The 26,900-nt window shown below is 35.0% G+C and overlaps 1 protein-coding gene across 5 annotated transcripts in view; it reads left to right on the top strand.

Annotated features, from left to right (window-relative positions):
* The window catches only part of LOC128985466 (uncharacterized protein CG43867), a 424,696-nt gene that overhangs the window by 373,048 nt on the left and 24,748 nt on the right, over window positions 1–26,900 (top strand). For all 5 annotated transcript variants that reach the window (XM_054404962.1, XM_054404961.1, XM_054404960.1 and 2 more), the window contains exons 3-5: window positions 756–818; window positions 22,291–22,404; window positions 24,560–24,804. In XM_054404962.1, coding sequence (XP_054260937.1) covers window positions 756–818; window positions 22,291–22,404; window positions 24,560–24,804 — 422 coding nt within the window. The remainder of the gene's footprint in view (window positions 1–755; window positions 819–22,290; window positions 22,405–24,559; window positions 24,805–26,900) is intronic.

Genomic DNA, 26,900 nt, shown 5'->3' with positions numbered 1-26,900 from the left:
GGTATTTTAGTCGTTAGTCTGGTAACGTTGCACAACTTCGGTGGATTTAAGTTTCGCATTATTATTGGAGTTATTTCTTTTAATGACAGTAATGTGGTGGGTTAGTGACAAATTCAGAGGCATTTGAATACCCGAGATAGCACGCACGATTATTATTCACTTAATAATTTATGTTAGATTGTGTGGGTATAGAACGAAAGATAAAAATATTAAGGTATTGCCATCCATTTTATTGTTTATAATACTTTGATAAAGGTTTTTATGTTTTTATATTTAACATTGGGGTTTAATACATTTGGACTTATTCAAAAGTAAAATAGTTTTCTGTGCTGCACTATGTAGAAACACTATGGCACAATTTCAAATCATGACTAATGCTAATACATGTTGTGATTATTTAAACCTACAAAACATTTGGTGAAAGTAAACATCTGCTTTTAAATTATATTTATTTGTAAACATTGTAGATCAAAATGTCTGACATTGGTCCACTTAAAACCCTCTGGGGCAGAGCCCATTTGACGGATCTGCACCAAACTTCACTCGAACCATCCTTGAAAGATGCTTAATAATGCCTGAAAGTTTTATTACAATCTAACGAGCGGTTTCGGAGTCCATAACGTATATACACATATATATATACATATATATACATAGTTCCTCTTTTATGGATATAGATATATACCGATATCTAAAAGGCAGTGTTCCCCCATCAATTGTTCATGTGTCACTAACCCATGGTTTGTCTGTTGCAGCTTTCGGAGTTGGAACAGAGAGTTCTGGAGGCGGAGACCCGAGCCGAGGAGGCCGAGGACAAGGTAACTTAGTACAAAATTAGTATTAGCATTAGTATCATCTATAGTACAATAGTATTAGTATCAGCATCAGAACCAATAGTACATACAAGCAATCAGGCAATAATACTGATTCACAATTTATTGTAAGTAACATATTTTTTTGCAACATATTCCATCCACAAAATTTAGTCGATTTCAGCTCCTCCACGTCAACTTAGTTTTGAAACAATAGCCGATAGCTGTTCAGCGGATATAAATTCAAGCAAAAAATATGGTGTGGAACCTAGGAAAACCTACCCCATTAAACAGTCTAAATTGTGTAAACGAACTTTATTATGCTCCATAAGATTTTACATTGTTAGTTTTCTAATCCTGCTACAAAATTGGTAAATGAGTAAATTAAACTTTTTAAAGGACAGTGTGTACATTATGACATCATTAGATCGATACTGATTCTTTAACTAAACGTTTTCTTTTAATATCCATTATAGGGCCTCCCTACGTCATTTTGATCTAAAAGGAGATAACATTTAAAATGTTTTTATTTCTATAAAAATTAATTAATAATTTAATATACTTAAATATTTCAATAACTCTTGATCTATAAACAGTTTATACTTTTTGTGAATTTCCCCTATAAAGAACCTCCCTTTTAGCAGTAAACCTAATTTTGATTTGATTTGTGTATTTGTTCAGTTTTTATCTTAAAACGTGTAACATGTTTACTGTATATACGTGATGTTCTGAATTACAACAAATAACTTTTAATTTTTCCCTACAACCGTTTTTCTGTTATAATATTTAATATTGGTGTAAACCATGTCATATTGCAAAGCGACGTCGCAGAGAGGTCGACGTTGGAACTGGAAATCATTAATATGCCATGAGACGACGCGAGTGAACGGTTTTCAATATTTCACCGACGTAAGTCTCCCTTCGTCTGTTGCGAAAGGGCTTTGATACAACCTTCGTATAATCAGCGCGGCGGATCAAACGATTTGTAGACGCTCCACGTGATTTTGAATAATTTAAAACGTTTTGTAGGAATATTAGGGTCTAAATAAATACTCCTTAACTTTTATAAAGTTATTAGAAACGTATCCATCTTGTAGTTTTAGAAAATTTGTTTTTTACGGCTAGACAATTCTCAAAATAGGAAATCGGTTAGGAGAAATCAATGGTAAACTGGTTGAGATTGCGTAATAAATTCCATCCCCAAAAATCTCAACAATGAATTTCTCAGTATCTAGGTCTACATTTGGTTTTATATTACATGTAGTTTATATTGTTGCTGAAATCATAAATACACTTTACCTACGACCGTTTTTAAAGTAGCCGTTTCAGTAGAGTTCTTAGAATTGAAAAGTATCTCATCACAGCATTGTTTACTTTCATTACAGCATATTTTTACTCATAGCAACACGGGTAACGGACCAATGAGGTTCAAGGATTGAGAGAGGAGAAGCAAAATTGTAATGATTCGAAATTCAACTAATCAGCTGTTCAGGCCAATTTAATTGTTGATTGGTGCAATTAGTATTTGATACAATGTTTCGTTGCAGCACTGTCAGTGGCAATGAGAGGTTATAAACAAAAACATAAACTCTCTTAGAAGTTATGAGTAGTGATTTTTAGTAATTAAAACACCGTCGAAAATAAAGTAGTGTACGCAACTCGCGTAATAGTATATTTCATTACTAGGACCGAAAGTGGCATTTTCCGTCGCGCGCTCAAGTTTTTGTGTGAGGTGAAGCCGAACACAGGGAACATCAATTTCACGTGCGAGGCGAAGCCGAGTATGTGAGAGCTATTTTCACGTGCGAGGCGAAGCCGAGGACGGGAATGATGGAGCAAGTGCCGGATAATAACTTTCGGTACGAGTTATGAACGATACTTTTCATCACGACGCAAAAATACACAAACACAGAATAGCAGACCTCAGTAATATTACAACTATTTTATTTCTCAATTAATTTAATTGAACATCAAAATAAAATAAAATAAAATTTTCTAAAAGGAAACCTATGTATATTTCTCAATACATTTTGTTTAAATATCAAAATAAAAGAATAAACAACATTGACCAATACATACAGCTGATTAAAATCATTAAATTAAACCGTAACAAAACACTAGCGCGCGTAGTGAATAAATGTAGAACTAATTGAGAGCGAGGGAAAGTAAATTTAGAGCGAGGGAAAATCAGCTGATCGATTTTCCCTGGCCCTAAATTAGAGCTTGGGAAACGACTACTTTCATTGATGTCAGCTGTTATCGAAAATAGTTACTTTCGTTACGGAGTGATGAAAATAGTGTTAACGACACGAGTAGAAAATTTAAGGTACGAGCCTTACTATTTCGTTGGTAAAAAAAGAGATGTTTAAGAATAGCTTTTTCACCATTTCATGAATTTGAGTTTAAATGTAAGTAATTTTCAAAGATTACACCACGAGTCTTAAGGTTAAAGTAAGGTGCACCTCTGTAAGAGTATGTGATTGTTTGTGTCGTTTTTTACGCCATTGACATTTGTTTAAATTTGTCCATAAGGAAACTGTCAAAACCTTCTCATGTTACTACATGTCCAGTTCGAATTGTAAATGCCTTTAAGACAAGAGAAATATATGACGCAAGTTCCTATTTCTTAATTTTTCGTAGGCCTAATAACATAATTTAAATCAAGCCTTAAGCAATACAGTGTAGTGGAAAAGGTTAAGGTGCTTATGAATATATTTGACTTTATAATCACGCGTGTATGAAGCGTATGAAGTTTTTCCAAAGCATATAAAGGAGAGGAGCCTTGCCTTTTTCCTCGGGAAGATTCAATTTAACTTTTTAATAGAGTTTGTTAATTTAGAATTTACATATTCAAGAATACACGTTACCTTTTGAAAAATGTAACGTGTAATACATCCTAAAAACCACTTCAGAGTGTTATCATACTTTTTTTGGGCTAAGTTATAATACTATGAGCTGTAAGTTAGAAGTGGCAGCCAGCTAAACTGTCACTATTGAACGCTTTTGGTATTTATGTAGTAATTAGCCATAGAAATTGAGTATAGTATAAAATCAATTTGACCTTGTTTTGTTAGAAACTGAAAGTGGATTGAAAAGGGTTAAAAATCATTCATTCCGATATTGATGAGTATTTTTTATTGTACGTTCAAGGATGGAAAATATGTTTTATGCAAAGGAGCTGTGTTTTAAATACTTTTTATACTGGATTAATCGATAAATGAGCGAATGTATGGCATTTCGATATTGTTTGTGATACATTTAGATTTTCTTACGTACAAGTTAAAGTACTAGTTATATTGAGTGATCGTCTGAAATTTTTCAAATAGACGTAATCAAGAATACACAATTTCCAGCACATGGACAATTTTGTAGTCGTAGACTCTTGGTATATGAACGTTCAAGAAAACACACCCTTTGCTGTATTTTGAACTCATACACCTTTACTGGCATATTTCATTTTCCCAGTTTGGGAGATTCCGCCGTTTGATCATGGAAGTTTAGCTCTTGTTTGTTTTTGGTAATTACAAAACACCTAGAGGGCTTACGTCTCAACCCTACTAAGCGGATGAAAATCCCTGTTACTCCGCGAGCTCGGAGGGTGCAACTCTTGATCCTGTACTTTGTAAAACAGAGTAGAAATTCTCTCATCCCTCGGTTGATTATGCCTCGCAAACCCCTTTGATGAACAGTTTTTGCTTGGACCGTGAAAGGTTTCTGTGGAAATTGTGTGAATTGTGAGATGTGTTTATTTTGGGTTGTCTAACAGTAACCCTTTTGTACCAAGTTTTAAAATTCATTTTCAAAGGTGTTAAACTCTAAAATATTCATGCTCCCATCCTCCGTGTTTCAGCGATTTAAACAATTAACGCAATCCATTTAATTGTATTTTACACATCATGTTTCCACAAAATACTGGATGGATTTATAAATTGGTCTTGAAAATGTTTTTTTTTTTTGCCACAGATGATTGTTTGAATATTATTTTGTAATCGTGACAATCGGACGAATGGGTTTTCCTTTTAGATGTATATACATTGTTTTCTATCACCAAAAACGTTTGTCTTTGTCCAAAAAAAGGAAAACAAAGTTCTCCCACATAAGGGAACGTTTATTGTACAACTTTAACACTTTTTATCAGATCCTTGATTATATTATGTACTAAGACTATATTAGTTTTGTGCAAATTTTTGTAAATACCTAAATTCTACTTGGATTGAAAATAATACGCCAAATCACAAGAAAATATGAAAAACAATTAATTGTTAGTTCAACTAGACTCAAAGCTATAACATTTTTCTGAAACTTACTACTCATAATATTATTGTATCAGACTTAGTCAATAGATGATGTACCATTTATCTAAAATATTTTAAAATCTATTGAAATTTAACTGCAATTCTTATTGACCAACCATTAAAAATATATATATTACCAACTTAACAAAACACAATTCTAACAATTACCTTTAACACAACAATTAATTACTAACAATTTCTTCATAAAATCAAACTTTTCTCATAAATAATTTATTAAACAAAATACAATTCTAACAATTACCCTTATCACAACAATTACTAACAATTTCCTCTTCAAATCAAACATTTCTCATAAATAATTTATTTAACTTCAACCCCCACCCTCGCTGCGTAATCCACCACGTAGATGCAGTGTGGGGTGTAGACATTTCGTAATGTAGATTTGTTATCAAATCCCAATAACCCCTCAGTCTCCACTTCCGCCTCCGGGAAGGATCAAGTTCCGGTTTGTCGACGATCGTCGAAAGCACCCCTGACATCTCCCCTATTGATTTTCTGTCGTCGACCAAGACAGGGTTGCTAGTGTCGACATGAGTCTGCGGTAGGGTCTGTTTGAATACATTAATCGTAGGAATGTGCTGGAGTAAACAAATATGCAGAGTTGTTGTTTTAGGTACAGCATGTGCAAACTGAACAAGGAACGCCTGAGTCAGCCAATGCTGTGAACTAATTTAATTATTGCATTATTTATGTCTGTAACTACCCATATTGAAATGTTAAAGTTCAGTATTTGGGGTTTCTTTTCCTAAGACGTTAGGCTCCAGCTCGGTTTACATTACTTCAGAGACTAGACCTATGGGTTGCGGTTTTATTACTTAAGATTAAATCCATGAGGGGTTAGTCGGGATTTGAACCCGGGACCTCAGGGACCGAAATCTTGCGCTCTACCACTAGACCAGCTGCAGTTCATTAATTGGTGTGGTTTCATAGACTGCCTGCAAACCAGCATCTTTGTTTCCACCAGTACTTTGACAATGGGATGGGAGTGTACAAAGTTAATTTTTGTTGGCAATGGTAGTACACAATGAGTGAAAAGTCTATAATTTAGCGTGTAATCTACCATATAAATTCCATATTAACCATTACCGGTGTTCTGTTTTAACCGGGGTTGTTGATGTGGAAGTAATATTCGCATCTTTTCCTACGATTTTATTTTTTTAAGTTAAAGCACTAGACGATTGTTTATTAATTTAGATCCATGTTTTGTGTCGTAAACCTGGTTACATTTTATTACACTGACAACGTCAAACCACTTCAAAACATTTGCAGAATGAAATTATCGTTCAAGCTGTTATGTCAAAATTGTGCTTTACATTCATCTTTATAATGTGAATTGATTTGTTTGCTGTTTTAAAGGTCATTCTTTGCTTAACAGGTAATTGCACTTTTTCGAAAGGTTTACAATGGAATCGTCGCCTTACATTTGTTAGCACTGGGCTAAGGCCTAATTTAATCAAATTACAAAATCACAGAAAAGGAAAAATTCCTTTGATACAAACTTTTTTTCTTGGTTTCTTCCATTACTCTTTATTAGATTGAAACTGCACTATTGTCAAGGAGTCATTATACAGCTTATATCTGAAAACTAGCATTTACGGCATTAGTTTACTGAATTTCCGTTAATTATTTATGATAAAGAAAATCGGACCCACCACGCAACCTTGTAGTACTCCAACTTTGAGGTTATGTCCGCCAGCTGTTCCGCACAACAATCGTGGCGCGCGATCTCTACTCGCCCTCTGATTGGCGAAGGCGTCGCCTAGCAACCCTCTCTCATTGATTTTTGTTGCATGTCGAGGGGAGAGCTGCAGACTTGTGTCGTGTGCCCAACATGTTTTACCTGTGTGATAAGCGTTGATTATTCTATGTGCAGCATGTGATGCCACCTGCGATGGTCTGTCAGGATAGCTTACTTTACCCGTGAGTCTAACCAGCTAGCTGTCTAATAGTGGTAGCGAACGTATAGAGTAACGTAGAGTCGGTGCCATGTTTCTCAATTATCCTGATTTGGACGAGTCTGTTCCTTTTTTACTCAAATGTAATCGTGGTGCTAACAATTTAAAAAATATTAACGTTCAATGAGTCGTTTATGATTTCTATTGGTAATTGATTAAAAAATAATATAGGTTACTCTCGACCTATTTGAAATGAAATAATTTAAATTTCACTACTTAAATTGGACACGAGTAGATCTTAACTGCAATTTAAATATGATTTTACCATAGGAATAATATTGAATAATAATCCCTTCTCTTGATATGAACTCTTTTTAAAATGCATTTGATAGCACGACGTGTTGCCAACCTAACCTTTTCAATGACAATCTTGTATTTAGTTTTTTTAAGGTATATTATTGGAGTATTTCTAGTCTGTTTGACTTAAGTATATTCTAAATTTGCCACCTTAATTGTCTGCTGTATATCCATTATGATATACTTAAAAATACCTTGAAAGACTTTGGTTCCGTTAAGTTGGCAGAAAGGAAGGTGAATTTCCATTAGGGACAGCCAAGCCATTGTTTCAATGGCCGTTTTAAGCCTAAGAACACCTCGATTCCAGCTCTTAGACTAATGCATGTACGTTTGATTCCTTGTGAAAAGGAATTAACATTTTTATATTCTGCCTAAACGACAAGTCTGCTCGAAAATTTCTAGTCAGTCGATAAATAGTTTTTTAACTTGGCTGAAGACTTTATTATTATTAGGTATGGGGTAACAATTATTATAAAATTATCCAGTATTTTTAGGTTAACAAAACTGTTATTAAATTAGTAGTAGCCGATCTCGGTATAATAAAAAAAATACATCGAAAAATATGTCTCACACACCATAATTTATTTTATTAACAAATCATATATATTTACACAAAGTTAACCATAAAACACATCGATTTCAAAAACTGCCTGCAAGATATGTGTGCAAAATCTACGCATATTGTGAGAAAGATATTTTCCTGTAGATGTTCGGAGTCCCTTCATAAATTAAAATAGGCTTCAAAATAAACACAAAAAATAAATTTAAAACATTTACAAAACTTAACATGGTACCTTAGGGGTTGCCACGCTGGTGGCAAAATAACAACGAAATACAAACAGAAAATCAAAACAAATGGAAGAAATTCCAATCAAATGTTTTAGTTACAGTGTGGGGTGAAAACAGAGAAGTCTGTACATTACATATTTTTTTGGTGGAGTTTTCGACCACTGGACGACCTCAAGTATCAATAAAAATATATTTACTGTACTTTCGGGCCAGTGATGTCATTTGTTTATGTTTATTATTTGTTTATGTTAACCGTTTCTGTTCTAATATCCGAGGATAGTACGATAACACATTGCAACGTTTGCTACTAAGCTTAACAAGGAACTCGGCACTCCTAGACACTCCAGTCAATGTGTTTCATGAAACTGAACTCATCAGTACTTGATCACCAGGCTACGATCCTTGGCTTACGAAACAGCTGGTTTTAGTAACACAACTACACAAGGCATCTCACTTTATTCTACACTCATCCATCACTCTTATTTGGGTTAAAATACGCACCTAGGTGGCATTCCCATCTCAATAATAGTATGAACATTACGAAATAACTGATATTTGAAGTGAAGTATGCACTGTGTTTCAAGTAAAAATAATGCTTTAGGTACCCTATGTTTTTTGCACCCATAAGCTTTTCGTTTCCCATGCTTTCGTCAATTTGGGCAGGTGCTTGGAAACAGCGTTCTGAGTTTGAAACTCATCCAAAACTAAAGCCCCGCATTCCTCGTAGGTCATGTAACCGATTCTTGGACTTCAAAAAGAATTAAAGTTTTAATTGACAATGATAATACATTACATTTACTTCCCTGAATTTCGGCTTATTATAGTTTTTAACCTTCTCACAACTCAATGGGACTATTTCTCCTTGAAAATGCAGCAATTAAACTATATGCAACAGAACGACGTAAAAACAGTAACTTGTAAGTTCATGAAATATGGGAAAAACGTAGTATACTTACCCAAGGTAGTAGATTAAATCCCTGAGTTAAACAGCTGAAGTGGCAACATGTTTTGTAACTTTCAACGATGTATTGTTTGAGTGAGGACCAGGCTAAGGGCAGGTTTATGTAAGGGATCAAGTTTAAGGGAGGGTAAAGATGGATGGGTAGTACCAGTCACGCACTTGATGCGGCCTTGAAACAACCTTGGGTTGGTCCAACTGGGTTAACATGAATCGTTTTCCGAATGCAATTAAAACTTTTAATAATATCTAAGTTTAGTCTTTGCGTTGTCTTAGGCTTGCAGAGTTATGCAAAATGAAAGATTCCAAACAAAATATTGTGATGGAAATTTAAACAAAATGTCGCATATAATTGAATATAATGATTTGTGTCACGTTCATAATATAGATATATTATTTATGATGGATATGGTAGTAAAAAAAAAACTCATAGAAACATTTTCTATTTGTAAGTATGTCAACCCTCATTCTGCGGAATGTGTCCCAATTAACCCTGGACTTCCACAGATCTCAGCGGTCGCTTCATTAAAGTAACACTGGGATTTCTCTTATACTTTGCAGCTGTGTCGTCCTTTAGTCGACTTGTGTTCTTCCAACTGGGAATTTTCAAAAACAAAATCGATCTGAAAAACACAAAAATAATACTGCAGTATCACTACAAGAAATATAAAGAACCGTCTCATTTGGAAAGGTGCTGAATCGCATTCCCTAAAAATGCGAAAATTTAAGTTAAAAAAAATCGATTGTTACGTTGAAAAAGTATGTCTCATCCCCTTGAAACGTGATTGGTAAAATAGTTTGTCGTGGGTTAAAAAGATAAAGTATGTCCCTTAGAACAAAATTCTAACTATAAACGTGATTCTCAAACCCGTTATGACTTTGACACCAATCAAACAAACTAAACAGTACGATGTGCCATCTCATCCCATGAGCCAGAACTCTGGACTCAGTATGAGAACAGGAGCAATCACGACTCCCCACGTCGAGAGGGTCTGCGACCTCGCCAGGAAAGGTCTTGGCGCCATCCGCCCGCTGCTCAGGTCACGGAAGTTGTCAACGGCTGCAAGAGTCCGACTCTACACGGCCCTGCTTCGGCCTGTCCTCACGTACGCAGCCCCTGCATGGTACCACCTCACCTGCAGAACCGCTAGACGGAGGCTGCTCGTCGTCCAGAGCAAGGCTCTTCGGCAGGCGACAGATTCTCCCTGGTACGTGAGGAACTCCGTCATCAGGGACTCCACAGCAGTGACAACTCTCCGAGACTTCGTCGACGGCCTTCGAGCGAGACTTGAAGAGACGGCGGATGTTTCTCCGTGGGAACACATCAGGGACCTGGTCGCTGAGGCTGTCCCCCAGCTTCGCCCCCGGATCGACGACTAACTCCCAGAACGACGTTGACGTCTACAGGTAGCTGAGCTACCAGGGCTTGGACCCACAGCTGACGAGAAGTATATGCTCCTAGCGAGCAGGAGCTTCCCAAGACGTGGCGCTAGTCGCCACAGCCATATACACCTGGACCTGGACCATAACCCCCCCCCTCACCCCCCCCCCCGGGGAGCCATCGCCAGCCTAATTAATCGTAAGCCCCTTGCATCGTCCTCGGAACGTGGTGTTGTGTGTCTGGCATACTAAGTGGCCCTGTTTTTTGTTTTTGTTTTCTGAACTAAAAGATTGCTAAAAGGTTGTGTTTTTACTGAAGAGGGTTGATTTTGAAATTCGCCAATGCTTATGAAGGTGATAAAGAATTTGATGTAAATGAGAAATTTAAAATAATAAACATTCAAGAATCGTGTTTACATTTCGTAACGAACCTAACCTAACGTGACCTGCTCATTTTGTTTCTTAAATAACTCGAAAACAGTTGATTTTACAAAAATTTTAAATGGCCGCCATTTTGTTTTATGAATTGGAAAAATCGTCATAATTTTTTGGTAGCTTTGTATAGTTGTCATAAATGTTTGTGCAAAGTTTCAATTTCGTAAGTTGAACTATTATTTAGAAAAAAAATTATAACTGAAAAAACAAACAAAATGGCGGCCGTGTGAGTAACTAAGGACTTCCGGACAATTTAAATATGATATTTAGGTATGTTTCTTACCCAGGAGCAATGCCCTAAAATATTGGTAGAGAGTTCCGGGACACCCTGTGTCATATATGTGACATATGTGTCCATCCGCACGATAACTTGCGTAATTTTTGTCCGATTTTGATAAAATTTGGTTTGAAAGTGTAAGGCGGGATAAACTTGAATGAGTTCGCGAGCCAGCATGATCGGACTATGGGAACAGGGGTTTATGGGGGGTTTTATGGAGTAAAAATAGGTTTTTCCCATTTTTGACCCTAAAAACACCAAATTTCACAATTCCTTTTTAAACCATTTTGTAGAGCTTAAAAAAACAAATAATTTAGTATATTGAAGCGTTATTATGTGCCTAATTGTTACGGAGAAAATTCAAAAAAAATTTAATTTTAAAATTCCCCTGTTATTCTTATGGAGAATAAGTCAACTGTTATAGTTTGCTTGTTTATGAACATATTTTGATCAAATTTGGAAAATACATTAATTTCTTACTAAACCACAGTACCTTTAACATTTTACATGAAAAAAACTTTTTTACCCTCCCTGTTGCAGCAAACCTGAGTACTCATTAAAGTAATTCTATTTAAATAGGGAATAAATGTGATATTTTTAAGGAGACATTTTAGTTTAAATCCAATCAGGCAAATGGAAATTCGCTAAGTCTGCAGGTTTGCTGCGGCGGGGGTATTTTTAAGTAGCGGAAAACGGTGCAGCAATGTACGAGTTTCAACACATATTAATCAAATATTTAGGAAATTTCTGATCGTATTCATGTTTAAGTCAGCATTATTTCGAAAAAAGAGAGGTGCAACTTTTTGAGGGAGTAGCCAAAATGTGTGATAAATGTGATTTTGAGAATTGTTTGTCACCCATTCGTAAGTTCAACAACACAAGATTGTGTGTATCGGTGTAAATTCCTGAGAATGCATTAAAATATCGAAAAATTGTATAATGTATTACAGTAGTTTGAGTCAGTAATTACTATAAGCCGGAAGGCTGGTGGGTTTTAATACGTCATTAATATAAATAAATGTGATTAGTACAGTAAAAAGTCAAATTAAAGTGTACCATTCAATTGGGATTGCTTGTTATTCGTGAAGTTGCGTTCTGTAACAGCGAAAGTCATTAAGTTACTCGTTAACTACAGTTAGCAACCGACTGAACAACCCTCAAACTAACGCAGTACAGTAGTTACACTGAAGTAGTTATAGTTACCGGTTAATCTCAGTGGTCGTGAGAGTTCATAGTCAGGTTAATAATATTTGTAAATGTTTTTAATGTTTTTTGAATGATAAACGCGGATATAGCGATTTCAGGGTTTGATCTTTACCAAAACGTTAAATAGAATAGTTAAATAGGCATTAAATAGAATGAAAACTTGTAGGTTGAAGTTTTCAATTTCCTAGTAATTTTAGAATGTTAAAAACTGTTTGCTCTTTAAGATCTGATGAATGCATATAAAATACCGTACTGAAGCAATATGTATTGAGCCTGAGTAACACAAACATATTCATTTTGTTGGCGCATAGTTGGCTGATTGTCATGCCATTTTTTTCTATGTCTAGATCCATACGTGCAAGATGGTTCTAGTTTATGATTTGTTTTTATTACAGAAGCAAACCAAAATTGTACCAAAACGTGTTATTTTATATTATAAATCCTTTAAGTAACATTCCGAAAATCCCGCCACTTGAACAATCCGTTGATAATATAATGTGTTGTATTTTCGTGGTTTCCCATATTTAACTCGATACACATATTGAGACCTTCCACAGAAGGCAATCCTTTTCAATTAACCTTACATAAAATCCTCCCCAAGCATTGTAACTGTGTCATTGGATCAGTGTTTGAATCTGTAATTCACTCTCTCTTTCGTTAATCGCTTTAAAAACATGTCTACTAAATTGCAATTTGAAAGTATTTTTGGGAATTTATTTGACACATTTCGGATGATATTGTAGGCTAAAAATACATCCGTGAGTGTAAACAGTAAATGAATAATCGGGCTGCACGGGGCGGAGTTCGCAGCACGCAATGTAGGGTTGACTCATGATAGGCGTCGCTGATTTTTTAGAAACATCTGTTCATCGATTATCATAGACTTTAGTCCGAGATCATGTCATGGTGAACCCCTCACTATGAACTGGGGTTTCCTCAAAACTCCTGCTTAAACTTCACAAATTTTGTTTTAAGAAATTTTCCACAAATATTCAATAGGTACCTTCACTGTTTAAAAGTAATTAGATGATACATTCCTTGCACTCCACATTTTTACTTTTTAAGATACTTCTTTATAAGCTTTTGGGTTATACTCAAATTATATGTAATTTCAACGAGATGGTGATTTTGAACTAGGTCCACAATACGGCGATAGTATAAATATGCCTATTGCAATATTTAATATTGTCGTAGCCTATGTCAACACTTTTTAAGGTACGGAACAAGATCTTCGATATAGATCCTCAAGTTTTGCTTAAGTAACGTTGCACTTACGATCTAAGTTTGCTAAATCGGAACTATCTTCCAACAGAAAATTTATTGCTAATGAAACTTTATTCTTTTTATGTTGAACCCTTTAAAGTTTACGGTTTAGCTTTACGTTACACTTGAGATATTTTATGTTGACAATATATTTAGTGAGTCCCCCCAGGAGCCTGTGTTCACCTTTATGTCGTACAATTTCCCGTTTGATCCCGAAAAATATCGATTTATATCATTATTACACATCATTGGGCTATTAGCACCTAATAGTGATGATTTGCCAATAAAGTACCAGGGATATACACAAATGTTAAAACCATTCCATATGTATTGATGAGCACAATAAAACCTCAAGTCCCAATCGATATAGGCTATCGAAGTATATGGCAACAGTATTGACTGTAGGTCGACGCCCGACGCCCGGTCCACCGCCGATCTTATGATCTTTCGACGCGACGCCGACGCCGCCTCCGGTATCACGTCTCGACGCCTCCCCCGCCCCCACCCGTCTTGGTGTCTCGGCGTTCAAGTCTTTGGCCCGCGTCCAACCGTCGTTTTGGTCACTTTGTCGTTTGCTTTTGTATTACAGTACAAATATCAGACATGTAGAACTGTGACCGCATTGTAAAACCATTATTAGGTGTTGCCTAGTTAAGGCCAAGTCACACCGAGCTCGCTCCCGCGGCGGGAGCGAATTTTGAAAAATCGCTCACCGTGTTATCAAATGTGCCAAGTCACACCGCACTACCGCGCGCCCGCGGGCGTGCAGTAGTGTCCGCCACGTCCACCTGCTGAGCGATTTTTTTAGACTACCGCGGCGGGAGTTTTGTCTAGCGCATGCGCAAAGGGGCATTTCGAATGCCCAAGCTATTTAAAGTTTAAAAGTACTACAGTTTATACAGTTTAAAATTAAATTTAACATGTTTATTTTTTTTATGATGTAGCCTATGTTGTTTTGTATTATCTTCGTAACATGTTTATCACCAGAAAAAAATCATTTTTGTTTACCATGCAAAAATAATGTTTACGGTGAAAATTGAATGTTTCCCTTAACAAAATTTTATATTGCCGACGTTAACAGAATTTATTTTATTGTTTCATCAACTTTTTTGATTTGCAACAACCAAAACTTTACAATCAATGTAAACTTGAACTTTCAATAGAAGGCTTAGCAAAAAATTACATTACATTTATAATGGTCATATGTTTTTATTTAAAAAGTAAATAGTCTTTGTAGTGTAGCGAAAAATGACGTTCATAATGCTGAAAGTGGATAATTTATCCTCAATCATATTTAAAATGCTTCAAACACAAGGTCTGAATTAAATTTTAAAAAATAATTATTCACTCTTTTAAGTAATCCTACACTAACAAATAAATAAACATGTAATTGCTTCTTAAACACTTTACTTAAAACCTGCAAATTTACATGGCATACTAAACAGGTAAGATGAGTTTCTTATGTAAAACGAATTGTAATGAACTCATCCCAAAACTCCCGCCGCGGACGCGAACTTTTGGTGTGACATGGCTCGAGGAAAAACATCCGCGCGCGGTACTCCCGCGGCGGGAGCGGCGGATGTCGGTGTGACATGGCCTTTAGTGAAGGTTGGAGCTTCGGTACTTGAGGTTCCGGGTTCGAATCTCACTAATCATGAATGGCTTAAGCTATGTGAGGACGTAACGAATTTCTAAGCCCAGCCTGAAGAGTATAAGAAGGTTGTGTATGTGGCCAAGGGTGAAGGGTGAGTGGTAAAGGGCCAGACTTCGGTCCCTGAGGTCCCGGGTTCAAATCCCTCCAAACCAATGTAGTTTATCTAAGTGATATTGCCGCAACCAATAAATCTAGCAAGAAGTAATGTGAAAACGATCCCGGGCTAGAGACTAGTGGCCTGTTCATCAAGCCTACTCACAGAGAAAACCCCTACTCCCTAACTACTAGTCTAGCCTTTCATAAATAATTTCTTGGAAATATTATATAAGGTTATCTTCCAGTTTCATCCATTCTAAATAGAAGCGTCAAAACTAAAATGTAATCCTTTGCTTTGGCACCAGTTTAAAACTTAAGAGGGATATATTGATCCCAAGTGTAACCCTGGTTGGTGCAATCCAATGTTCAGTCATGTTATTCCACCCTATCTACCAGGCCTCTTTTATGACACCCTAACTAATGATCAAGGGAGTCTGGCTTGCAGTTGAACACCCATTGAATCAAATATTCTCACTTTTACAAATTTGTTTTGGTCAAATAATCATTAGTATTTAGATGTTTTTTGCTCCATGAATGTTCCAGTTTTGTTTGAGTAACATTCAGCTGCGCAACATTTAATTTGCCAGTACTTCTTGCCTGTTAAACATAACTATGAATCATCTCTTAAGAAAAATTTAACTATTCATATTCTTTGTTGTCATTTTAGGTAATGTCATTCAAGTACCAAATATGCTCAGCAAGTTGACTTTCAATGTTATTATTTTCAATATATTTTTTTATTATAAGTAAGACTAAATTAGTTTCTAACACAGGCATAGGATGAATCACATTTAGTTTTAGCGAATTTCCCATATAGGGAATAAGCTATTACCGTAGTACTCATGGTAAGACTTGGACGCGGGACCGATTTTTTTTTCGTTTTGAGGTCCCTAGAGGCCAAAAACACCATCCGTTCAAATTCGTATATATATATATATATACTAGCAGAGTACCCGTCCTTCGTACGGGGTTGGCATATAAGTATCAAATGCTTATAGCAGTTATGAGTGAGGACATGGTTTAAGATATTTCGGTTCTTTTTGAAGTTCGTTCGCTACGCTCACTCACCTTTAGGTTGGAGCTCGTTCGCTGCGCTCACTTTCCTTCAGGTTAGCTCGTTCGCTACGCTCACTTGCCTTCAGGTTAGCTCGTTCGCTACGCTCACTCGCCTCCAGGTTGAAGTTCGTTCGCTACGCTCACTCACCTTTTGCTGTTGTCATAAATGTAAAAGAAATAATAGTGCTAGTGCTACACCCTGTTGGTAATCCTTGTAACTTTAATGCTATTGAACATCACAGAACAGAACCAACTTGTTTAATTGAAACAGCTGTTAAGATTCAATAATTTCATTTCTCATAAGGTTAACATGGGAAACTCCAGAGCCACTGGGGCGGAGCCCGAAAGGATTTTTGGGATAAAAATATGCCTATATGTTAATCGGGAATGTGAGCTATCATCATGCCAAATTTCAGCCCGATCCGACCAGTAGTTTTCGCGTTTACTTTTCCCATACACACACACAGACACCACCTCTTTTTTATAATAGTATAGATAGATAGACTAGTGGCTTGTAGGGATATAAGTCCCTAAAAAGCTCAAATGTAAAACAACTTTTTGCAATACCGGTATTTAAACAAACTCAGAATAACATTATCTATGTGTCAGAATAGGCATCCCTACACCATATCTTTTGTGTAAAAACCAGTTTGTTGTTCTTCTTTGTTTGCTTTTGTTGATGTCATTTTCAATAAATAATTTGAATCACTCCAGTGGTTTAACATGAAAAGGCAGCAAACATATCATTGTTTGTGAATAAATACTGGTTTAATAAGGTAGCTTTGGTCTTGTGGTTAATGAGGATAAATAAAAGCTTCCCTGTTTGGAATTTTAAAAATTCATTGGAGGTTCGATTTCAGATGAATTGAAGACGCCTGCAATTTCATCTGCAGTAGGCTTATTATACCTACGACGATCCATATTTATCCTGTCTACAAACCTAAGTTCTAATTCACTGTCACCTTGTACAACCATTTCTTCCGAAGCTCTTTTGTAAATTTGTGCAAATGGATTTTCTAATAGAATTTCAGCTAACGAAGGAATGCAAATACACCATTTTAGAACCAATAACATTTATAGGTTATTTTAGTTGTATATATTTACACAACCTTAACCTTAAAATGTGTAGAAATATAAAGAAAACAACATCATTTAAAATAAACTTGAACATATGATTTAAAAATAAAAACAAAACAGAAGTTAGATTTAATTTCGACTCTTTGATTATTTATACAGAATATTTATTCTATGTCGTTTATTCCTTTAACACGACAATAACGTAAAAGCATGAAAAAATGAAACTTGAGTATATGATTTAAATATAAACAAAGAATGCAGACGTTTTTCCGACTAATCTTCAATATTTCAGTTTTATTATAGTATAGATTTCATAGTTGACTGGCTAAAAGTAAACCAAATGCGTGTATTTATCACTGTTTTCAAATCTGTGGCACTGCTGTTTTAATTTCAAAAGATGTAAACAAATTAAACCCCATGTTGTTTTAATGGGAAAAGTTTTATTCTGTTGCGAATTTATGGTAAAAAATAAGAAAAATGAATAGTTTTCCCTCAAAATTCACGTCAAGACCTTTAAAATAAGACCCCTCCCATCCTTCTACGGCCATCCAGTCACTCACAATTTCTTTGCAAAAATTTGACTTACGGAATTATATATATAGATATATATGTGTCCGTCAGCACGATAACTCGAGCAAAAATGATCCGATTTTGATGAAATTTGGTACAAACGTGTAAACGTACGTTTATTCGAACGAGTTCGCGATCCAGCATGATCGGACCATGGGAACGGGGGTTTACGGGGGGTTTTATGGGGTAAAAATTGGTTTTTCCCATTTTTGACCCAAAAAACATAAAATTTAGCAATTTCTTTCCAAACCATTTTGTAGAGCTTAAAAAAACAAATAACTTAGTATATTGAAGCGTTATTATGCGCCTAATTGTTACGGAGAAAATTCCAAAAAATTTTAAATTTAAAATTCCCATGTTATTCTTATGGAGAATAAGTAAACTGTTGTAGTTTGCTTGTTTGTGAACATATTCATATTTAAAAAAAAAAACAGTTTTACCCTCCCTGATGCAGCAAACCTAAGTACTTGTTAAACTAATTCTATTTAAATCAAGAATAAATGTTATATTTTTAAGTAGATATTTCAGTGTAAATCCAATCAGTCAAATGGAAATTCGCTTAGTCTGCAGGTTTGCTGCGGCGGGGGTATTTTAGTATTTCTGTTGATAAAATCCCACCAAATAGTTATTTGGATTGGTAATGTAAAAAAAAAACATCGCCTACTGTTTAAAAATAAAAACCAAATTGTATCAAAACGGTGTAATTAGACGGTCTCCTCGTAACAATGTTTCAATACGCCAACAATTTTTATTTGTGAAGAACAAAGACCTCAAACGATCATTTTTGGTCATTGTCATTGTATTGAAAAAAGTTTTATGGAGTGTGGTTTTCTGAAATAAGTCTTAAATTGACAGTTGTCATTTCTAGTGTCCCTTGTTTTGGTTCACCCATCAAAACACAATAAAAAATGCATGTCAGGAGGGTTTTCAGAAAATGATAGGGCAATATAAAATTTATGAATGAAGAACAGGGTAGAAGAAGGTATTACAAAAAGAAAGTAGATTGGAGTTATTGATCTCCTTCTGTCTTGTTATCTACTTCCATAACTTAGAGTTACCATTCTCCCTCCCCAGAGTAACTTCTTGTTTGGTGTTACATTGCTTGAGTTTTAACTATCGATACATTTTAAAATGAACTGCACATTCGATTTAGTGAAAAATATATCAAAGCGCTATAACTCATCTGTGGTACTCAAAAACTATAGACAAAGCTAATTATCGACCCATTAATTATAGTATAAAGGAGATTCCCATTTCTAACAAAACCAGTCAACATGAGTAAAAAAAATCAAGCATAGACAATAGACAATTTTCCTTATTAAGGAACGCGGCAGCGTTCCGCCCCGCCAAGTCCCCCAGCGGTACACAGCTGCTGCAGTGTATATATACATGACGTGACAAAGTGGCTTTTTTACTAGTCTATAGCTCTGAAGAAACAAAAGCTATTGAAAAAATTATTCATCTACTGGATAGGGGCACTCATTCTCAACAAAATAAAAAAAAGAATTTAAAAAACGGTTGTGTTTGAGCCAAGAAAAACTAGTTTGAAAATTCAAAAATTTTCCGTGTTCTCCTTCTTCTCCTTGAATGTTGACTGACCTACAGCCCAAACCACTGGCTCAATTTTAATGTTTTTTATGTCGTTTGAAAGCCCTTAACGTGTATATGTGCCTTTTGAGGGTCTCAAGTCGGTGCGTTGACCCATAAACCCTTGGCAAGCCCTGAAAGTACGATTTTGGCCCATTTAAATAACATGGGATTAAAATCAAAACAAAAGAAGGATCAGCTGCGATTAAATCTCAATTAATTTAAATGTTAGAGAAATTCATAGGAACAGTTGAAAAATTATTTTAAAACATTAATAAGTATTTTTTCACAAGATGACCATTGATGAAATTTGAAACTGAGTTTAAGCCCAGGGGGTTTGTTAAATAGTAATTTTGGTACGTGTGTCAAAAAGTTTTTAATCGGTTTAAAGCAGATAAGACCAAAATTGTAGAATTTAGCTCTACACAAACAATATTATAGAAATTAAATGAGATGTAGTTGTGCCGTGGTCTATATATCAGAGAAAAGAGGATTTTTATTTTAACTGTTGATTTTCTACAAAAATAAATAAAATCTAACAAAAAACCACTAAGTGGTAACACTTTCCCCGCCAAGTCAGCAATCCAAAAAAGATAATAAATCATTACTTTTTCCGCCAAGAAAAATAATGTAATGTATGTAAGTTTGGCAACTTGGCGGCAGACTTTTGCTCGATCACTTTAAAAATGCCATAAAACTAGTTTCATTGAGCAAGTATCTCTCCCATTAGTACATTGCTAGGTGAGAGCTTATTTTACAAAATTTGACCTTATTTGTGCCACATTTCATAAAATCATAATAGTGATGGTTTATATTTACTGATTACCTCGAAATTATTATACTTAGTTGGACTAATTAATTAGAGAAGTTGATTAGTGAAATTATCCACAAACGTAACTTTAATGAAAAAAACCAAGCAAAAGTCTGCCGCCAAGTTGCCAAACTTACATACATTACATTGTTTTTCTTGGCGGAAAAAGTAATGATTTATTATCTTTTTTGGATTGCTGACTTGGCGGGGAAAGTGTTACCACTTAGTGGTTTTTTGTTAGATTTTTTATTTCTGAAATAAATGTCACAAAAATATAGGTAGTTCTTTCTGAAACATTTTTCATGAGTAAAAAAATCAAGCATAGACAATAGACAATTTTCCTTATTTTTTATATCTGAAATAAATGTCACAAAAATGCAGGTAGTTCTTTCTGAAACATTTTTATGCTTTTGAAACATCACAATCTTAAAATTTAAAAAAAGTAATTAAAACTTGTATTATAATAACCTGTCAAAATAAATTATATAAGTTTCAAGGTTTACTTGATAAACAAGTCCGTTGACTTTGGTCATTACAATTATATGCAATTATTCTTTCAAAGGCAATTACCCTGATATGGAGTATTGTAATCTAGTGACACCAAGAATGACTTAGTTGGCAATTAGTGTTGTTTGAAGTTTGTGAGTTAAAACTAGTTTAGTTGTTTACCAACTCATGTTTACTTTAAAGGTATGATTTAGGTTTTCATTTATTTGTTTTCGCCTCACAATTTTCAAATTTTACAGCCTCATGTATTTCTTTTCTTCCATACTTTAATATCTACACGATCAAGAATGAAATTGACTATGCTAAGTGTCTTTAATTGTGTTAGTTCAGTTTTTTAAATATTTTCATTTTTCAATATTTAATACCTATCAATAATAGTAGGGAAGTGAGCTGGTCTAGTGGCAAAGAGCGTGTAACTTCAAGCCCTTAGGTCCTGAGTTTCGGATCCCACCAAACAAAATTTTTATCTAAGTGAAAATTATGTGACCCCCTCTAAACCTAGTTTGTAGTAATGTTAAAAACAACTCAGAACCAGAATCTTGAGGAATAAAATAAAATAATAAAAATATTAGTGTTTATTTGTATATTTTCACTTGAAACTTGTGAAAGTGTAGCTCGTGAGAATATTAAGGATATGAATATATGACGATACGTTCGCATGATCTCTCTTTGTTTAAAACTTCACTCCGTTTCTTTAGTTTTGAAAGGCGCCAGAATAAAACGGATACACTGGCAGACAAAAAATTATATTTTACAACATTGTAGATCTTTTATTCCTTACTTTGCTTGCCCATGTAGAGGACGATTATACTTATTAGGGGAAAAAAGATTAAGTTATTATTAAATATCCTGCAAGATGCCTTTTTACAGCCGACAGATCTTTGGTCCTTTTTCTCGAGAGCTTAGAGATAAGTGCAGAGTCATCCATCTCAGCCTGTGTAAATTTTTAATCCTCCACTCCGATGTTCATCCAATACTGTTGTCTTATACTTGGATTCTCTCAGTAGAGGAAATAGGTTATTTACAAATAATAAGATTTGTTGATATTTTTTTTTATTTTTATTTTTATATTTTTTTTATATTTGAAACCAGCTGATCTTTCAGCAACAAAGCTGCCTTCTAGTTTTTTCTACACATCTTCGTCTTGAAACGCGTACTCTACAAATCTACATATAAGTCTTGATGCGCGTACATAAATCTAACTGCGCATAAAGTCCTGTGTTTGACAATCGTGTTTTTTTCAGGTTCGCATCATGGAGCAGAGACTGGTGCAGGCTGACTGGACACCTGGGAACAACTCTCCGGAAGATAAAGACAAGGACGCCATCTCCAAACTGGCCAACCAGGTCGAGGAACAGGTATGTGATGAGTTTTAATGTACGATTACCATAATTCACACCTTATTGGCCTGTGGGATCCCTAAGGGTAAATGTACATTTTCTTGGAGGAAATTTATTTTTAGTTACAGGAGCCTACCCCAATTTCTTAGTTGTTGGTTTCTAAATTTTGAATATTTTTGAATGAAAATCCATGTGGCTGATTTGGAACTTATAGATTTTTTCTAAACCTTAACTTCCAATCCTCTTTGAGTATTTAATGGTGATTTAAAGTCAGTGAAGTACCTTTACACTTATAAGTTTGTGGTTAGCCATTGACAATCTCAGTATTAACAATATGTATATATAGTCTGTATAATGGCACTTGTCCCCAGCCCCTCTTCTACCTGGGGACTAACCAGTGGTTTTAAGCGTGGACTGGTCACAGTTATACGATAAGTCAGGAGACAGGTTCCATCATACTTACTATAATATTGTGCAATACTATGTACCACTTTTTTATAAAAAAATCCTCAAACAAATTTTGAATTAAAGTAGACATATTATAAATACAGTGTGGTTTTTTTACTGCCAAAGAAAGATATAACCATTTCAATGTTATAACTAAGAAAAGTAATGTATTAATAATTATTGAGATCCAATTTGATTGCAAAAAAATGATGTACCATTAGTTATTTTTTTATTCACACAAAGTTCTTCATTATTGTGAAAATCTATCTATTTTATTTTTCCTCATGCACAGACTTTTTGTTGTAATTATTTATTGTTAACATTTTGTTGTTGTTATTTTTATTCCCATTTACTATTCATTGCAGCAAGGTCATGCTTGAAGTTCAACAGCTGAAACTGACACCAGACCCCCTTCCTGTCATATGGCTTCTTTCACCACACCAAACTATTTTATACCTCAATTCAATGATGAAATAACAATTTACGATGCAGCTCTTTCATACACAATTGTTTGGAGTGGATCCAAAATTTCATAATATTTTTAAAATTTTCATCATCAGTTTTTATTCATTCAAGTTATTCTTGGGGCCTTACAATATCCGTTTAGTGTTGGTAGATACTACATGTTTCGTGGCGACTGCCACATCCTCAGGTTATCCTCTTCTCAGATTCGTCATTAATTTAAAACATAAAACACTGAACACACGTAGAAAAACACATTACATTTATTTCTGTACAGTCACGGTGCGTGCACGCGTTTGGTCGGGCCGCGTGCACGCACCGTGACTGTACAGAAATAAATGTAATGTGTTTTTCTACGTGTGTTCAGTGTTTTATGTTTTAAATTAATGACGAATCTGAGAAGAGGATAACCTGAGGATGTGGCAGTCGCCACGAAACATGTAGTATCTACCAACACTAAACGGATATTGTAAGGTAACAATAATAATTTAATTAATATAAAGCAATATCCAGAAGTAGGACAATGAATTCTGATATTCTTGGGGGTTTTTAGATTGCATTTTAAACTTTAAAGTCAAAGTAATTCTGAAATAGTAAGGATTTTTGTAAAAATAGCAGGTTTACTAGATGAGAAGGAGTCAATAAATCCCACTTTTACACAAAAACAAAATATTTCAATTTCACTGACAGCATTTCAACCATTGAGACAAAGAAACAATGAAATGCTTTAATATTAGTAGTTTCTACTACTAGAGTGTTTGTACTAGAGTAGACTTCTAATTCAGATAAGCCAACTGTTCTCACTAAAATCCTAAAAACCTGGACCCTTGTTCTCTATTTTACATCCTTGGTTCTCAAGTTGATAAAAACATCCAACAATACTTGTTTTGGAGAAACAACAACATTACACCAAAATTTCAAATCTAGGAGATTTTGAAAATGATCAATCAATAGATTACTCAATTGATCAAGCTATAAATACTTGGGTAGCAGAGCAGATAGCTACCCAGTGAGTAGGTAGCCCTACTTTTTTTCAAATTCTGAGAAAAGTCAGTAGTTTTTTGATAGTTTGAAAATTGACCAATCTGTTCTTTATCATTGGACTGGTAATAAATGGTCCTGGATAAACCCTCTGATATAAGTCAGCAACAAAGCTATCAACTTACTTTTCACTAATCTTTGTCTTAAAGACCCTAGTGATTCAGCATCCCTATAAATCGAATCTAACCGTTTAATCTAAATCAACCAAATGATCTGATTACAGAGACAGTTGAGGTTGCAAGATGCCAAGCAGGTCGAGGCGAAGGCTGCGCGCATCAAGGAATGGGTGACCAACAAGCTGCGCGAGCTGGAGGCGCAGAACCAACATCTGCGTGAGCAGAACCACAAGTGTAACCAGCAGCTGGAGTTGCTGCGAAGACACATGGCACAGCTGAGCGCAGGCCGGAACACGCCTGTGGATACTCGGCCAAGCTCACTACTCAGGGCCAACAGCACCGGCTCTACGAGGTGAGCAGTAAAATTTAATCTAAATGTTCTCTTGTTATTTCACTCAGGTCATCATTAAGTTCATACTTACATACTTACTTACTGCCATGGCAATTTTTACACAAGCCGTTCTTGGCCTCAGCAACACAGCACCTCCATCTGTCACTGTCCTCAGCATCTTCTTCTTCAATTCCCAAAAGTCTCATGTCTTGCTGAACCTAATCCCACCATCTAGTTCTTGGTCTACCCCGGGTCTTCTTCCTTCCACCGTTCCCTTCAGAATGTTTTTCAGGTTTGATTCTTCTTCTCTTCTCATTACCATCTCCTACCAGACCATCTCCTAGTTCTTATCATTGAGTACATGATTGGAAGCTGTTTTGTTGATCGTCTTTACTCACACTTTAATTCTTCAGTCTCTTTGCAGAATCACATTCTTTGAACTTGGATACTTTAGGAAGGCTTTGAATCCTTCAGACTTTTCCTATCGTGAATAACATGGATTTGAAGCTGGAAGCTGGAAACCTGTTATTGAGCATATGGTTTGAGTGCATTCCTACTTTTCCACCTTAAAATCACTTTCTTGTGGCATGCATGATTTCATCATGCTATTAGTGTCCACGGAATAAAGCATTTCATTCATTCATTCATTCATTCATTCATTCTTTCATTCATTCATTCATTCATTCCTTCATTCATTCATTTATTCATTCATTCATTCATTTGTGAAAAGCTGTCCCACAGGGATTAGTGATGCTACCATCTCTTTTTCCCAGCATTATTAGTTGTAATTTCCAACATAAGACTCGTTAACCCAACTACAGTACTTTGGGTTTATTTTCATAAAAGTTACAGTTTAGGTTTTTGAAATTTTAGCTGCATTAAACCAAATATCATCAACTGAATACAACAAAAATAAATATTGGTATCCAACTGTCAAAATTTACTGTATTTATTTATTTATTTAGATTAGAAGATTTAGATTAGATACAATTTTAAGAAAAATAATAGATGCAAAATGAGAAACAATTCAGAACAGTATAACAAGCAATAACATTTGACAACAATAGTTGAACAATATAACAAATAACAATAAATAGCAACAATCATACTATATAGGCATACTACTATAGGCTATGCCTATGGTATTGTAGTTTAATAGATTAGTTTTGTTTGTAACCTATAACATAAACTTTTATTCTTAAAATGTATCTAAAGAAAGTGTTGCGGTACATCACAATTAATTACCTCTAGCTATTTCAACTGTATACAGAAGTTAAGGCACATTATCTCATCCTTAAACTATTTTAAGTGATTCATTACGACTTCTAAATCAGATAGTTGAAAATATCTGCTTTCTTCCCCTCTTTCTATTCTCGTCTGAGTTCTCCAACAGTTTTGTGTCATTCTTCCCTCCTGGATAGAATATGAAGGATGTGTTTGTGTTCTCTTTTTAATGGATTCAAAGGCGTAAGTTTATCTTTTTTAAGTAATTCAGTACCGGTAGGTATATTTCTTATTCCTATTGATAAATCTTTAGTTTAGAGTCCTGTTACTTGTAATATAATCTGATATTTTTTTGTTAAAGTTTATTGCTGGTGACAATTTTATGTTGTTTAAAAAACTGTTGTGAACATTTTGACCACTGATTGTAGGATCAGGAATGTTTTCACTGTTTTATAAGAGTTTAAATATGAGGTGATACGTGTAATAGAATCTCACACCATAAAATCCTCTAAAAGGAGTATTTAATTAAAGTAGGGTGAAAGCTTCTTTCCCCAGGGAGGTTCACATGGAAACCAGGGTTGTTAGGTTTTATTCATCTTTTCCCCTCGGCTAATTTTGTAGCTTGTGTGTTTTCAGTTTGGTTTTCTTTTGAATTGGAGGCGAGTGGGGTCTGATTATAGATGTATAAAAACCTTGTCGATGAAGATCCTACAGTAATATTCATAGACTGTTGATTTAATTTTGTTTTCTCAAATTCTTGTCTCAACTGTAAAAGTTTAAAATCAACAATGGCTTTCTAAGTATTTGGATGACAATCAGAAGTATAATTGTTGAATGTTATAGTAGCACACAATATTTACTGTTAAACATTTTTCAATATTTTATACCCAGTT

This window comes from Macrosteles quadrilineatus, unplaced genomic scaffold, assembly GCF_028750875.1.
Source record: "Macrosteles quadrilineatus isolate MER2022 unplaced genomic scaffold, UCM_ALF_1.0 Scaffold_2__2_contigs__length_208266976, whole genome shotgun sequence".
NCBI lineage: Eukaryota > Metazoa > Arthropoda > Insecta > Hemiptera > Cicadellidae > Macrosteles > Macrosteles quadrilineatus.
This window is presented reverse-complemented; position numbering and strand designations above follow the sequence as displayed.